This window comes from Zootoca vivipara, chromosome 5, assembly GCF_965207765.1.
Source record: "Zootoca vivipara chromosome 5, rZooViv2.hap1.1, whole genome shotgun sequence".
Taxonomy (NCBI): domain Eukaryota; kingdom Metazoa; phylum Chordata; class Lepidosauria; order Squamata; family Lacertidae; genus Zootoca; species Zootoca vivipara.
Window position 1 is genome coordinate 90338560 of NC_142588.1, and position 14175 is coordinate 90352734.

At 48.4% G+C, this 14175-nt stretch overlaps 1 protein-coding gene across 5 annotated transcripts in view; it reads right to left on the minus strand.

Annotated features, from left to right (window-relative positions):
• The window catches only part of VWA5B2 (von Willebrand factor A domain containing 5B2), a 38333-nt gene that overhangs the window by 1056 nt on the left and 23102 nt on the right, over positions 1 to 14175 (minus strand). For 4 of the 5 annotated variants that reach the window (XM_035133006.3, XM_035133001.3, XM_060274321.2 and 1 more), the window contains 8 exons: positions 11747 to 12042; positions 10313 to 10538; positions 8551 to 8898; positions 8175 to 8312; positions 7362 to 7481; positions 3188 to 3259; positions 1911 to 1980; positions 896 to 1007 (listed from right to left, as the gene is read on the minus strand). In XM_035133006.3, the coding sequence (XP_034988897.2) occupies positions 896 to 1007; positions 1911 to 1980; positions 3188 to 3259; positions 7362 to 7481; positions 8175 to 8312; positions 8551 to 8898; positions 10313 to 10538; positions 11747 to 12042 (1382 nt within the window). Of the gene's footprint in view, positions 1 to 895; positions 1008 to 1910; positions 1981 to 2519; positions 2726 to 3187; positions 3260 to 7361; positions 7482 to 8174; positions 8313 to 8550; positions 8899 to 10312; positions 10539 to 11746; positions 12043 to 14175 lie in introns of those variants that run through there. The other variant, XM_088669237.1, reaches the window with a different exon arrangement.

Below are 14175 nucleotides of genomic sequence, written 5' to 3' on the forward strand. Positions count from 1 at the left end.
CCCACCCCCACCTACCGTTTCCCTGCGGCCGCCAACCGCTGATCCCAGCCGGACTGAGCGTTGGCGGGGGGGGGGAGAGAGAGCGCGTGTGTGTCCAGCAATGTATCCTTCCTGTCACTTCCCGTTTCCCGGCAGCGGCAGACCAAGGGCGGCCAGGCTTTCCCCGTCACCGTAGGCGAAGTTCGCGCCGAAGCGCGCAATGGCTGAGGGACGCTAGGCCCAAGCGCCGGACTCCGCCTCCCCCTCACGCCATCCCCTCGCGCGCTCTCCCTCCGTGAGGGACCAGCCTGCAGGGGGGAGAGGGCGCCGGGAAGCAGCGCGCAAAAAGGCGGGCGAGAAGGAGGACGGGGCTACTGAGGTGCCGCCGCTCTTGCTGCTGCTGCCGCCGCTGCTGTGCTGCCTCTCCGCTAAGAGCTAATCCTGCCCGCCCGCCAGGACGAACCGCCCGTGAGGAGGAGCCCGGCGCCCCGCGGACCTGACAACCCTCCCTGTCTCCTTGCTGTCGGCGGCTGCGGGAGAGGAACGGAGGAGGAGAAAGCAGCGCTTTCTCCTCCTCCGTCCCTGTCCCCCTGCCGCCAACAGCAAGGACAGGTCCCAGGGTTCGGAGAAGCGCTGCGCAAGCGCTTCTCCGAACCCCAGGATGTTCTAGCGCCCATTATTGAACGGGCTGAAATACACTAGTTTGTTCTATAATAGCAATGATTTTATCTGTTATATAATTGCATATTAAACTGTTGTAACCTGCCCTGGGGCCTTATAGTGAAGGGCAGGGAAGAAACCTTATAAATATAATTAGAAGTCCAGCAGAAATCACATAAGATGGGCAACCAATGTGGGATAAAACGATGCTGCAGAGATCTAGGTAGTGGAAATGGAGAGGGGAAGAGATGCTTACCAGTGGGAGATAGTCCTGAATGGCACTGTCACAAGAGGAGAGTTCACTTTCAGGGGTCAGGCACTGGGGACGCAGTGCCAGGCCTTGACCCCGTCGCCGGCTGATGCTGAATCTGCAGAGACCAGTCACCCAGGTGAAATGTCATGGTGATGTCACCAGCTTGTCCGATCAGGCTAGGGCTCTTATAGTGTAGCCTTCTGTTTCTTACAGTGGCCAAGCAAAGCATGAAAACTGCCCTGTGCCTGTTCCCCAGCATCTGGTATACTGCCTCCATTCATAGGGGTAGTTCTCAATGATTGTTAACCTGGATAAGACTGGATCCTGCATGCACTGAGAAAGACAGACTGCAGGCCAGCTTCCTCTAGCCCATGCCAGGTTAACTGAAGCAGAGTACAAAACTGTCCTTTTAAGTGGGGCCTTCCACCCTCCCGTGTGGGGCTCTATATATCATGGAGGTGCTCAAGCATGTTTATCAGGTACGGGGTGGGTTGGAGGGTGTGATTTTCCTCTCTAGGAAGGATTATCTCACACAAGTGCTTGCAGGCTTTAATAGGCTTCAAAATGTGTTGTAAAATCCCAAATGCTGGGTGGAAGACAACAACATTACTCATAGAAAACAGAGCTTTAGCTTCTTGTTCAGATCTCCGTTGTTCCACAAAGATCTAGTAGTGAAGCAACTGTGTCTTGTGTCCTGATCCTTCCCTGCTCTTTCCACCTTATTGAAGACCACAAAATGCTCTGGACTGGGTCTTTCTCAGTTACGTATTTTGTAAAGCACCTAGTATGTAGATGGTGCTAATATTTTAGACAATAAGGGAGAGTTTCCAGAGCTAACTCAGCTGGGAACTTGTAGAGGATACCTACAGTGAGTTCTCCATTGATCCTAAAAAAGATGATAAACTCTTAAGGATTTCAATTGGTGTTGTATGATATTGCGAACACTCAGAATGGTTGATCAAAAGAACGACCTTGCTGCAGAGTAGCCTGTTGCATCTCCCAGCCCTGGAAGACTCACCTGGAGCCCACAAAGTTCTCCATTGATTTCTGGGAGCCCACAGAGACAGAAGAGGGACTGGAATCGACACCTAGACCAGAAAGGAAGCAACTGGTTAGGAGCTGCAAAATAGCAAACAGAGATGGAGACCAGTGGTGCCCATGGGGACTGGTGGGGGCGGAAGGCATGGTGACTGAGAGAATGTGGAGCCAGGGCCAATGTCAGGCGAAGCCAGCCAATTCTAGGTTTGTCCACATCCTCCTCTGAGTTTTATCAAGGCAACACTGACTCGAAGGAGGAAGAAGTTGACAGCCAGTGCTCTAGACTGTAGGTCAGAAGTCAGGCAGGTGGGGACTGGTTGAGGTCAGGCTGAGGTTGGTGTGGCAGTGCCCCATTTGTACTAATAGACCAGCCTTCGCTGATTGAGACCACACAGCTTTACTTCCACGGGGCTACCTATGGTAGCTGCAGTTTTATTGCCAGGGCTGCATCTTAATGCCATTTGCTTAGGATCTCCCAGTTGGTGCTACAGAGCCCTGCACAGCAAAGCTCTTTATTCTCTCCCTATAACAAAAGCAAAAAAAGTTACAGAAGGAAAGCAAAAGTACACAGAGCACAAAACCCAACTTCTGGTGCTGTAGAAATTGATTTTGCCAATGTGGTGCAGTGGTTAGAGTGCTGGACTAGGACTTGGGAGATCAGGGTTCAAGTCCTCAGCCACGAAGCTCGCAGAGTGACCTTGGGCCAGTCACTTTCTCTCAGCCTAACCTACCCCACAGGATTGCTGCGAGGATGAAATGGGAAAATGGAAAAACTCTGTGTGCTGCCTAGAGCTCCTAGAAGGGAAGGTGGGAGATAAATGTTATAAATAAATAGGGGTAGAGTTTGTGGGCTCTTGCAGATGATGTATTGATCAAGCGTTCATCCCTTCTCTCATGGAGATTAAATTATATCTGGTCTTCTGATTTCCAAGCAGAGCAGTTATATGACAAGGAGTACTTGTCTTGCATTTGTCCTGATTTGCTTGTGAAGCATTCATATATCTTTCTGTTAGGCATTAGTTCATCCCACACTTTTCAATGCATTTCTCCACTTTCCAAACTGCATAAAAGGTTGCTTTTTAAAAAGTGTATTTGTTGCATAGGGGTGACACAGCCTTTTAATCCACTTTAATTGCACAAACCTAAGTTTGTGGTGTGTGCTTGATAGATTTAGGCACCCTAAATCTATTAAAGCACATGGTTTAATGCAGCCTCTCCAGATCCTTCACACCCTCCAAACTCTGCCGTAAGACTTACCATCATGGCAGTTCTGCTTTTCTTGGTTGACAGAAGTGACACTAACAGGAAAAGAAGGAATCTCTTCTCGTTCTAGGAAGTAAAGAAAAATCCTGACATCAGACTAACAACTGATACAACCTGCAGAGAACTGGAGGGAAGTCGGGGGCATTCAATCTATTATTTTGTTAGCTGGCTATTTTATCCATTTATATACTGCTTAGTTGTAATAAAACCTCTAAGCGGTTTACAAGAAACAACAACAGTATCTAACTAGCATAAGGACAGAAATAAACTGCTGCAAATCAGAAGCTGAAGTTGAGTTGCTCAAAGCTCATGCTGATCCAAAAGAACAGGGATAGGAAACCTCAAGCTTAACAAGGCCCGCCAGGCCTCCCCATGTGGCCCAAGAGAATATTTTGACTAAACCATGCCCACCGGTGCGGAACTTTGCAAGTCCTGGGAATCAGCTGCAAAAGCAGGTTACTTGATGTCACTGTAGTGTCAGGTAACTATCAGGCAGGCAGCTCCGCACACTTGCCAAACATTATTATCATTATCATCATCATCAGGTTTAAAATTAACACATAAACACAAAGAACATTTGGGGGGGGAAGCAAAGAAGAAAACAAAAATAAAACAGACAAAGACATAGCAAAATTATACAAAATAAAAAATATACAATACATCTTTTACAAACAAACAAAGATATGTAACACTACTTCACCAATACACAAAAATATTTCCCGACTTCCTTGTTTCCTCGATTCCTTGCCTCTGATATTCCAATAAATTTGATCTGTACTAAATCTTGTTTGTATTCTTTGTCCTTATTTCAATTCGAGAGTTATTCGAAGCATTCTAAAGTTTTTATATGGGGACATATAATTTTAGATATTGTCTTTACATCTCCCACTCCTCTTTAAACTTTTGGGTCGGTAGATCTCTATTTTTTTCCACCATATGTGCTAATTCCATGTATTCTAACAGTTTTACTTGCCACTCCTCTTTTGATGGAATTTGATCTCCCTTCCACCCCTAGGCAACCAGCATTCTTGCTGCCGTTGTAGCATGTTAAAAGATTCTTCTTTTCTTTCTTGGGATATCTGGTGCCATTATACCTAAGAGGAAGGCTTCCGGTCTTTTGTTAAACATTATCTTGAACAATTTTTTTAATTCATTATAAATGAGGTCCCAAAAGTTTTTTATTTTCTTGCAACTCCACCACTTGTCAAACTTGGCCCACAGTGGGTAGGGGAAGTAGGGATCTGGCCCACCGGCCATGGGCGTAGGCAGGAGGGGGCAGTTGCTCCCCCTAGAGGCAGGGCCGCTGGCCAGCCTGCCCCGCTGCTCGCCCGGTGCCGTCTCCCTTCTCCCTGGCTGGCTGTGGGGCGGGTGGAGGGAAAGCCCCAGAGCCGCGCAAAGCGTTTGGCTGGCTTTCCCTCCGCCCGCCCCACAGCCAGCAAGGGAGAAGGGAGACGTCCCTTCTAGCCGGCTGGCTGTGCGGCAGGCGGAGGGAAAGCCAGGCAACCGCTTTGCGTGGCTCTGGGGCTTTCCCTCCACCCGCCCCACAGCCAGCCAGGCAGAAGTGACATCTCCCTTCTCCCTGGCTGGCTGCGGGGCGGGCGGAGGGAAAGCCAGCCAAACGCTTTGCGTGGCTCTGGGGCTTTCCCTCCACCCGCCCCACAGCCAGCCAGGGAGAAGGGACGTCCCTTCTCCCTGGCTGGCTGTGGGGCGGGCGGAGGGAAAGCCAGCCAAACGCTTTGCACGGCTCTGGGGCTTTCCCTCCACCCACCCCGGCGATCGCAGAGGGGGAGGAGGGGATCGGAGCAGCCCGATTTCGGACTGATCCTGGCGCCCCCTCGCCCCTGCCGTTCGAGGAGGGGGAGGAGGGGGTCGGAGCAGCCCAAAATCGGGCTGCTCCGATCCCCTCCTCCCCCTCCGCGATCGCCGGGGCGGGTGGAGGGAAAGCTGGCAAGGGAGAAGGGAGCTTTCCTTGCCCCACTGTGGCCCCTCCCCCTTGCCCCCCTAATTTTCATCCTGGCTACGCCCCTGCCACCGGCCATATTCCATTTCCCACCCCTGCAAAAGAGAGTTCAGTGATCAGTCAATAGCAGCAGGGTGGGACTGATACTGCTATATCAAGAAGTGTGTTAAAAGGACCTGTTCACAGGAAGACAGGAGGCTGCCTTAAGCTGAGCCAGATTGTTCCTCCACCTAACTCAGTATCATCTAGATCAGGGGTTCCCAAACTTGGGTCTCCAGCTGTTGTTGGACTACAGCTCCCATCATCCCTAGTTGGCAGGACCAGTGGTCAGGGATGTTGAGAGTGGCAGTGGATCTCCAGGGTTTGAGGCAGGGGAATCTTCCGAGGCCCTAACTAGAGATGCCAAGACTGGACCTGGGACCTTCTTCATACAAATCAGAGGGGCCACCACTGAGCTATGGCCCTTTCCCAGCTATGATGCTTCCAAATGATCAGGCACTGCTCATGCTTCATCTTCAAAAAGGAGCAACATGCTAGGTTGGATTGCTACAGAGAAGGGAGAAGTCAAACGGCTGACCCTACCCTACAGAGCACATTTCTGACAGGGAGGCTGTGCCGCTCTCACTAATCTTTCACAACAAAATCATCCCAATGCTCTCATTGTTAGCAGGTCAGTTTCCTAATGTTCAAACTGCTATCTGCTGTTGCTGGGAAGCAGAGCTATTTTTGCTTTTCTTTTAAAAGGCATATTCACCTCTCCTGCATCACATATAGCTTGGGTTCATCAAGCACTTTTTCCCCTATGGGGATGCAAATTACACTGGTTTCACTGCTACAACTGATCACTGAATTGGTGTTTAAAGCCTTCTAAAAAGACCTAGGCCTCAAATATTGTAAAGGCCTCCTCCTTCCCTACAGACCCTCTCAACTCTTAAGGCTGGCAGCAAGGGCCTCTTGGTAGCTTCTCCACTGTCAGAAATTGGGGGAGGGAGATGGCCGCCCAGGATACGGAATTCTCTGTGGCCACCTCTAAATCATGGAACTCCCTCCCCACGGAGGTGCATTGGTACCTTCGCTAAAAAAAGCTTTTGCCTCTTTACCCTGGGCCTTTGACACTGGAGAAGTATAGCGTTATGAGTTTGGAGTGTTAAGTGGTATGTCAGACTCCACTAAACCCTGGATCCAGCAAATGTTAAAATCTAATCAAGTCTTCTAATTCCTGAAATACAGTAGCCAGGTTAGCCTCCTGGTGAGGTGTAAGGAGAACAAAGGAAGGGCCTCTGTGGGAGATGGCAAATGGATGCAGCCTCTCCCTCAACTCGTGGATAGTTAGAAAGACAGAGCCGGAATTTAGAGTTGAAAAAGTTGCAGTGATATGGGCAGGTGTAAAGCAGCAAGCTGGGAGAAGACAGAGAAGCAGAGCAATGTTGGGTGTCTGTTTGAATCCAAGGCTGTGGCTGTGGGAGAAGCAAGACCCTTTTGGGGTGCTAATGCTGTGAACTTCTCCATCGTAGGCTCAGGTTGTATACATGTGTATATACAGTGGTACCTCGACTTACGAACGACTCGACAACCGAATTTTTCGACTTACGAGTGGGGCAAATGGCCGCACGCTTACAAATTTCTCGACATCCAAATGGAAACCGCGGCGGTTTTAGATAGGGTTTCTTTGACTTATGAATTTTTAGATGCTTCGACTTACGAATTTTTCCTTTCCCAATGCATTCCTATGAGAAATCGCGTTTCCAATGGCGCTTTTCGACTTATGAATTTTTCGACCTACGAAGGTGCCTTCGGAACGGATTAAATTCGTAAGTCAAGGCACCACTGTATCCTAAAGACACCATAGTCTCTGCTGTGCTTCATTCCCAAAGGAAACACAAGCCCTGGGTAAGCACCTGGAACCCCTGAAATCTTGCACTGCTCGGAGATTGGAGCGCAAAATAAGTTTAGGGCCCTATTATTTTGATTTAATTTGTTTTAAACTGATTTTAATGTTGTATCTTTAAATTGCTGTAACCTGACCCAGGATCTTGTGGTGGTGGGAGGATAAGAAATTGAATAATAGTACTACTACTACTACTACTAATAGTACTAAATTCCTCGATTTGTATTTGTTTCTCTGCTTCTTCACCATCTACTGCCTCCTGGGGGTGCTTGGGTCATGTAGATAAAGGGTTCCTTGGACAGGTGAAGTGACACTAGTACCTGCAGAAACAGGAGCATCATCCAGGTCCTCCGAGTCCTGCCTCCGTCCCAGACCTGCTGAGCAACTATGTTGACGTCGGCTGCCGGAATAGGATCCTTGCTGGTGGCTGAAGAGGCCCACTGGAAGAAAGCATATTTCATCGGGGTGTTTAGAGATCGTTGTGGGACCAGCACTGTGCATATTCAGTTGCAGAACAATCTCGTTTTCTCTGCATGGATTTTATTGAGCTAATAATAAATACAGCCTGCATTCTGCAGACAGATATATTCCTGGCTGCCACTGGAAAATATCCCCTCACTCAGCGGCTGGTTCAAGTTGATGCAGTCATCTGCAGCAGGAAAACATGCCACCCTAGATACCTGATGAAACCTGGAATGTACCAAAATTGTATGGTGGAAATGTCTGTAAATATTTGGGCTGCTCTCAGCAGTTTGCTAACAAAAGAAGCTGGTGAAAGCAGCCAGTTTTGTTCTGCAATCCTGCAGAACTCCACTGAGTCTAATTGCTGCTCACTATCATTCCTTTTCAATCCTGATATGTTTAAACAGGCAGGTTAGATGCTGTAAGCAGCTGGACTCCTGTCTCTTCCAAGGGAAAACAAATGAAGACAGGCTGCTCCAGATTTTGAGCACTTCAGGAAGGAACAGTAGAAGAACATGATTGTGCAATCTGTTGGACAACAGATTTTTTTAAAAAAGTTTCTAGCTCCCATGATAGAATTTACTCTCAAAACTAGATCTCTGGTAAATCCCGGGGATTCAAATTCTGACCTAAGAAGCAGAGCTCTGCATGTGCGCTCCAAGCTGCCCTACCTGTGCTTCGAACCTCAAGGGCAGAGGGCAAGATCTCCTGGGTGGAAGCATCTACAGGCACCACAGAGGTATATATTGAAGGTGTGTTGCAAGCTTTGCTGGACTGGGCAGCCTTAATGCGGAATCTTCGTGAGAAACCTTTGAAGAGGCAGAATCACAGTGCTGGTTAGAGTTAAGAGGGAAGGTGGATTTGGGATACAGGATAGGCAAAGTTATGTATGCTTGTCTTTAAGCAAGTCCATATTCTTTGTGGCTTCAGAAATGAGCCTTGCAACAACACCCAAGCCCATATTTAATAACTCAATTAATATTCATCATCTGTTTAAGTAGTCAAATTTGAGGCAGAATGGGTGAGTGAAGGGAAGGGCAGGCTTACCATGTTCAATCTCGGCTTCCCTTTGAGACACATTCTCATTATCCCGGATGACGGAGCCAGCAGTCAAGTGGTGAAGCAGTTTGTCCCAGCCCTTACTTTGCTGCTGCCACTGAGAAGGCTCCTCCTTGGCCTGGCTGTCTCTGGCAAGAAGCAGGGAATCCAGGGCAGCTGTCACTTCCCAAGAGACTGGCTTCCCTGCCCTGAGTCCATGGATCACAACTTGGCACCGGAGTGGCGGCCAAGCGCTGCTCTCACACTCTCCTTGCTCAGTTGCTGGTGATGGGCTGAAAAGGTACGGGGGCTCCAATAGCGTGTCCCAGTCTAGGTGGGCTGGTGACAGTAGATTGCCTGGGAGAGAGCAAGGCATGAGAATGCACGCACAAGGCTCAGCAGGTTTTGCAACAGGACAGAGTTTCCCGCAGGCAGACATCTCTGGAAGCTCACAAACACCCAGTTAGGAGTGTACACATCCCCAAGTTTGGCACTCAGAGACTTTCACTTGCCCTGCTGTATTCCCCCTGGGAAAACCCAATCTTCACTGATGAATTGGGGCAAATGATGTCAATCGGGTTTTCTCCAGATTGATGTTTGCTTTGATTTGGCACTAAAGATTGGGTTTCTGGGGGAAAGCGATGGGACAAAGCGAAAACCACTCAGACAAGTGGAAAATCACCTCGATCCCTGTTTTCTAGGCATGGGACAAGTGTGGAAGAGCCTTTAGATACCACAACAGCTAGTATGACAGGAACCTTTGCAATTGAAGGATCCAAGAGTACTGCAAGTGCCTTCAATGGTTATTTACAGCAGGGATGGGGCCCTTCAGATGTTGTTGGACTCCAACTCCCATCAGCCCCAACCAGCATAGTCAAAGGCCGAGGATGATGGGAGCTAGAGTCCAAGAGCATCCAGAGGGCTTCAGGGTCCCTATCCATTCCTTATAGCAAGGCAGCTGCTTGCAGACTGAGCATGAGGCATTTGCAACCATATGGGACTCTGCTTCAATGATGGGAAGGTTTTAGTAGCTCATCTCTGGTCCCGGCATCAGCAGGAAAGGTGGATTTCCCCCTGCCAACAGAAATGACACTTGAGCCTGCCAGGATTAGTCTGGCACCCACTGGCTCCAAATCCTGCAAAGTACTCTCCACAGACTTGGAAGGCTTACAATCGGACCATAATCCCCTTTCCTGATAGACAGGGCCTGCAGACTTCACTCTTCTGGACAGCCATCTGCACTCTACACAATGCTGGCCAACTCCATTCCTAGTCACAAAAACATTGACATTCAGCTTGTTCTGAGGCAGGCTTTGGGCTTGCCCTGGCCCAGGTAACTCCCCAGTCAAAGGTGGGTATGGAGGGGGGAAATTGAGCAACATGGTCCACCACAAAAACAAACAAACCACTCTACAGATGGATGAGAGCTTCTAAGTCCTGCCAAGTGTTGGAGCAGGGAGGGGAGGATGCAAATCTATCAAGACAGGTTTCAGGCTGAGGACACCCCCAGCTCTACCTGGGGATGTTATGGGACTGAACCTGGGAACTTCTGTCACTGAGCTGCAGTGCAGAACTGGAGTAGGGGATAAACTAACAGGGATGTTAATAATTTGCATAAGACCTAAGTGGGAAGAATAACTGACACCAGGATGCCACCCCCTGCAGATGGAAGAGGGCCCTCTATAGCTGGCCCACATGCAAGTCTCAGTCACTCCTGCTTTCTCTCGTCTCCCAGGAGGAGACTTCCGCTTTCTTCTTTCCCACCACTCACTGGAATCAGCAATGCTTCTGCGCATCTTCTGCAACTCTGGCCCAATCTCATCCAGTTTCCCTTCCAGGGAACGGTTCCGCTTCTGGGACACCTTCTCTAGGGCTCGGCACAGCCGATGGGCATCCAGCTCACCATGTGGGGAGGAGAAGCTACGTCCAGACAGAGCAGCTCGGGCCAAGGCCTTCTTCCTCCGCACCAGCTCCTCAGAGCTCAGGGCCACAGACACCTTAAGAGAAGGAGAGGGTGAGAAGGCCAAGGCTGGGAAAACTCTAAGAAGTATGTCAAAGATCATTGTAAGAAAGCAAACACCCTTCCCTTGTGCAGATCTAATGCCGGGCCTACTGCATCTCTACACCTGAGGAATTGTCTTCCATTCTCTCCCTCTCACACACAAAGCTCTTCCAAACAACCACTTTATGGAACATTCATCCTCACTTTCTTGCAGGGCAGTTTGAAAACATGGGCTATTGAATAAGCATTCATTCTGATTTGTCTGCAGGCAGGTGAGACAACATGCCATCAAGGAAAGTGTTACCCCAACCTTTCAATTTCATGTTGCCATTACTTTACTTATCACAAAAAGTCTGTGTGCATTTTTGGCGGGTGGGAGTGGGGAGTGGGTTTGTTGCACAAGAGCTCCCAATCAATTATAATTGCACAACCAGAATGTGCCAATACATGGTTGAATCCCACCTGAAAATAGCAACAGTCTGGAAAGACCCATAATCATGAAGGACTTTTCAAATTACATCAAAGGATACCTTGGTTCTGGGGTTGTATCATGGGAGGTCTAAGCTGTCCAGTGCAGATTCAACACCTACATTACAAAGCCAACTGTAGCAGGATCTACTTTATGTAAGAACATAAGAAGAACCTGCTGGATGAGGCCCATCAAGTCCAGCATCCTGTTCTTGCAGTGGCCACCCAGATGCCCCTAGGAATCCCAAAGGCAGAAGCAGAGCAGAAGTACACTCTCCCCTTCCTGTGGTTTCCAGCAACTGGTATTCAGAAGAATGGTGTCCCTTGAGTGTGTCAAAAAGACATGTCTGAAAATATTTGTGAATTTGTTTTGTGTTAAAAGGCTGCAGAACAGCCTTTAAACTAACCCATGGGGGAAAGGGGAAAGGAACTGGGGAGGGGGGGCGTGTCTTGGTCAGGACAACTCATTGTTTCAATTGACTGGGACCACTGGGAGCCTTTCTAAAGAGGGGGCAATAATGCTATAAATAAGTTAATAGAGGATGAAAGTGAAAATGTTTCTGACCATCCAGTTGGGAATGCCTCCACCTAAGAATAGGAAGAATGGGAAATCTCCCTTTACATTTCTGATAGAAGATTTGATCCTAGAAAAAAGACCCAAAGTAGTATAAAGTAGCAGGCCTCTTTCAAAGCGTGGTGGGTGCTGTGGAGTGGAGGGGACCTGAAATGCCTCACCTTAGGAGCAGCACCAGAATGAGCCTGGGAGACGGGAGCAGACTTGGTGGAGGAATTGCATAGAGAGACACTCTTCTGGCCTTGCTGTGAGCTGCCTTCGAGAGCCTGGGCTAAGGACCCTCCCTCTGGAGGGACATCTCTGGAGCCTGTGGACTCGCTGCTGGTGGAACTGTGGGAGAGCAAGCCGTGGCTGTGGTCAGTGCTGACTGAGCAGTGAGTGAGCACATACTGTTCCTTGATGTAGGAGGGCTGGTAAATCCGCTTCCAGATGTCTCCTCCGGACACAGGATCCCCACCTGCCAGGGAGAAGAACGCAGAGGGACTGGCATGGAGAGCTCCATAATATACCGAGGCAAAATTATTATGGTTGCTAATTACATTTGCATACTGCCCTTCATTCACAGATTGCAGGGTGGTTCACACCATAAATCACAATATAAAAACCACAAAATACATAGTAAAAATAAGAACAACATACCAATAACTTCCCTCTCCCACAACACGTTTAAATGGCCATCAAATGTCAATCGGCCAAAGGCATGGTTGAAAAGGAATTTTTAAGCCTGGCATCCACTGGAGATGCCAAGGAGTGAACCTGGGACCTCCTACATGCAAAACAGTGCTGTGCCAAAGAGCTATGGCCTCTCATTACTCCTCAGCTGACCTCCATAATTCAAAAAGGAAGTGGTCAGGGCCAGTCGGGGTTGGCCTGAGTCCAACAGGAGGCAGAGACAGAACCATTGACAGGTGGAGCCAATTCTCTATTTTATTTCCACTTTCCCACCACTGTCTTCCCAGCTGAGTTCTAGGAGGGTTTTTAGTGTAAAAAAGCCAGTGGGCTTGGAGGAATCAAGACGCAGGTCACATTCACAGCAGACATTAAAGCACCTTCAAGTACATGGCTTCCATCACAGAATTCTCTCTCTCTCTCTCTCTCTCTCTCTCTCTCTCTCTCTCTCTCTCTCTCTCTCTCTCTCTCTCTCTCTCTTTCTCCCTCCCCCTCCCCCTCTCTCTCCCCCCTCTCTCTGTGTGTAGTTTAGAACTATTTAAAATCTTAAAAGATGATGCTGTTAAGGTGCTACACTCAATATGCCAGCAAGTTTGGAAAACTCAGCAGTGGCCAGAGGATTGGTGAAGATCAGTCTACATCCCAATCCCAAAGAAGGGCAGTGCCAAGGAATGCTCCAACTACTGCACAATTGCGCTCATTTCACACGCTAGCAAGGTGATGCTCAAAATTCTACAAGGCAGGCTTAAGCAGTATGTGGACTGAGAACGCCCAGAAGTGCAAGTTGGATTTCGAAGGGGCAGAGGAACCAGAGACCAAATTGCAAACATGTGCTGAATTATGGAGGAAGCCAGAGAGTTCCAGAAAAACATCTACTTCTGCTTCCTTGACTACGCAAAAGCCTTTGACTGTGTGGACCACAGCAAACTATGGCAAGTTCTTAAAGAAATGGGAGTGCCTGATCACCTCACCTGTCTCCTGAGAAATCTCTATGTGGGACAAGAAGCAACAGTTAGAACTGGATATGGAACAACTGATTGGTTCAAAATTAGGATTGGAGTACGACAAGGCTGTATATTGTCTCCCTGCTTATTTAACTTATATGCAGAATTCATCACGAGAAAGGCTGGACTAGATGAATCCCAAGACGGAATTAAGATTGCCGGAAGAAATATCAACAACCTCATATATGCAGATGACACAACCTTGATGGCAGAAAGTGAGGAGGAATTAAAGAACCTTTTAATGAGGATGAAAGAGGAGAGTGCAAAATGTGGTCTGAAGCTCAACATCAAAAAAACCAAGATCATGGCCACTGGTCCCATCACCTCCTGGCAAATAGAAGGGGAAGAAATGGAGGCAGTGAGAGATTTTACTTTCTTGGGCTCCTTGATCACTGCAGATGGTGACAGCAGTGACGAAATTAAAAGATGCCTGCTTCTTGGGAGAAAAGCAATGACAAAACCAGACAGCATCTTAAAAAGCAGAGACATCACCTTGCTGACAAAGGTCTGTATAGTTAAAGCTATGGTTTTCCCAGTAGTGATGTATGGAAGTGAGAGCTGGACCATAAAGAAGATTGATCACCGAAGAATTGATGCTTTTGAATTATGGTGCTGGAGGAGACTCTTGAGAGTCCCATGGACTGCGAGAAGATCAAACCTATCCATTCTGAAGGAAATCAGCCCTGAGTGCTCACTGGAAGGACAGATTGTGAAGCTGAGGCTCCAATACTTTGGCCACCTCATGAGAAGAGAAGACTCCCTGGAAAAGACCCTGATGTTGGGAAAGATTGAGGGCACAAGGAGAAGGGGACGACAGAGGACGAGATGGTTGGACAATGGTCTCAAAATTACCAACATGAGTTTGACCAAACTGCAGGAGGCAGTGGAAGACAGGAGTGCCTGGCGTGCTATGGTCC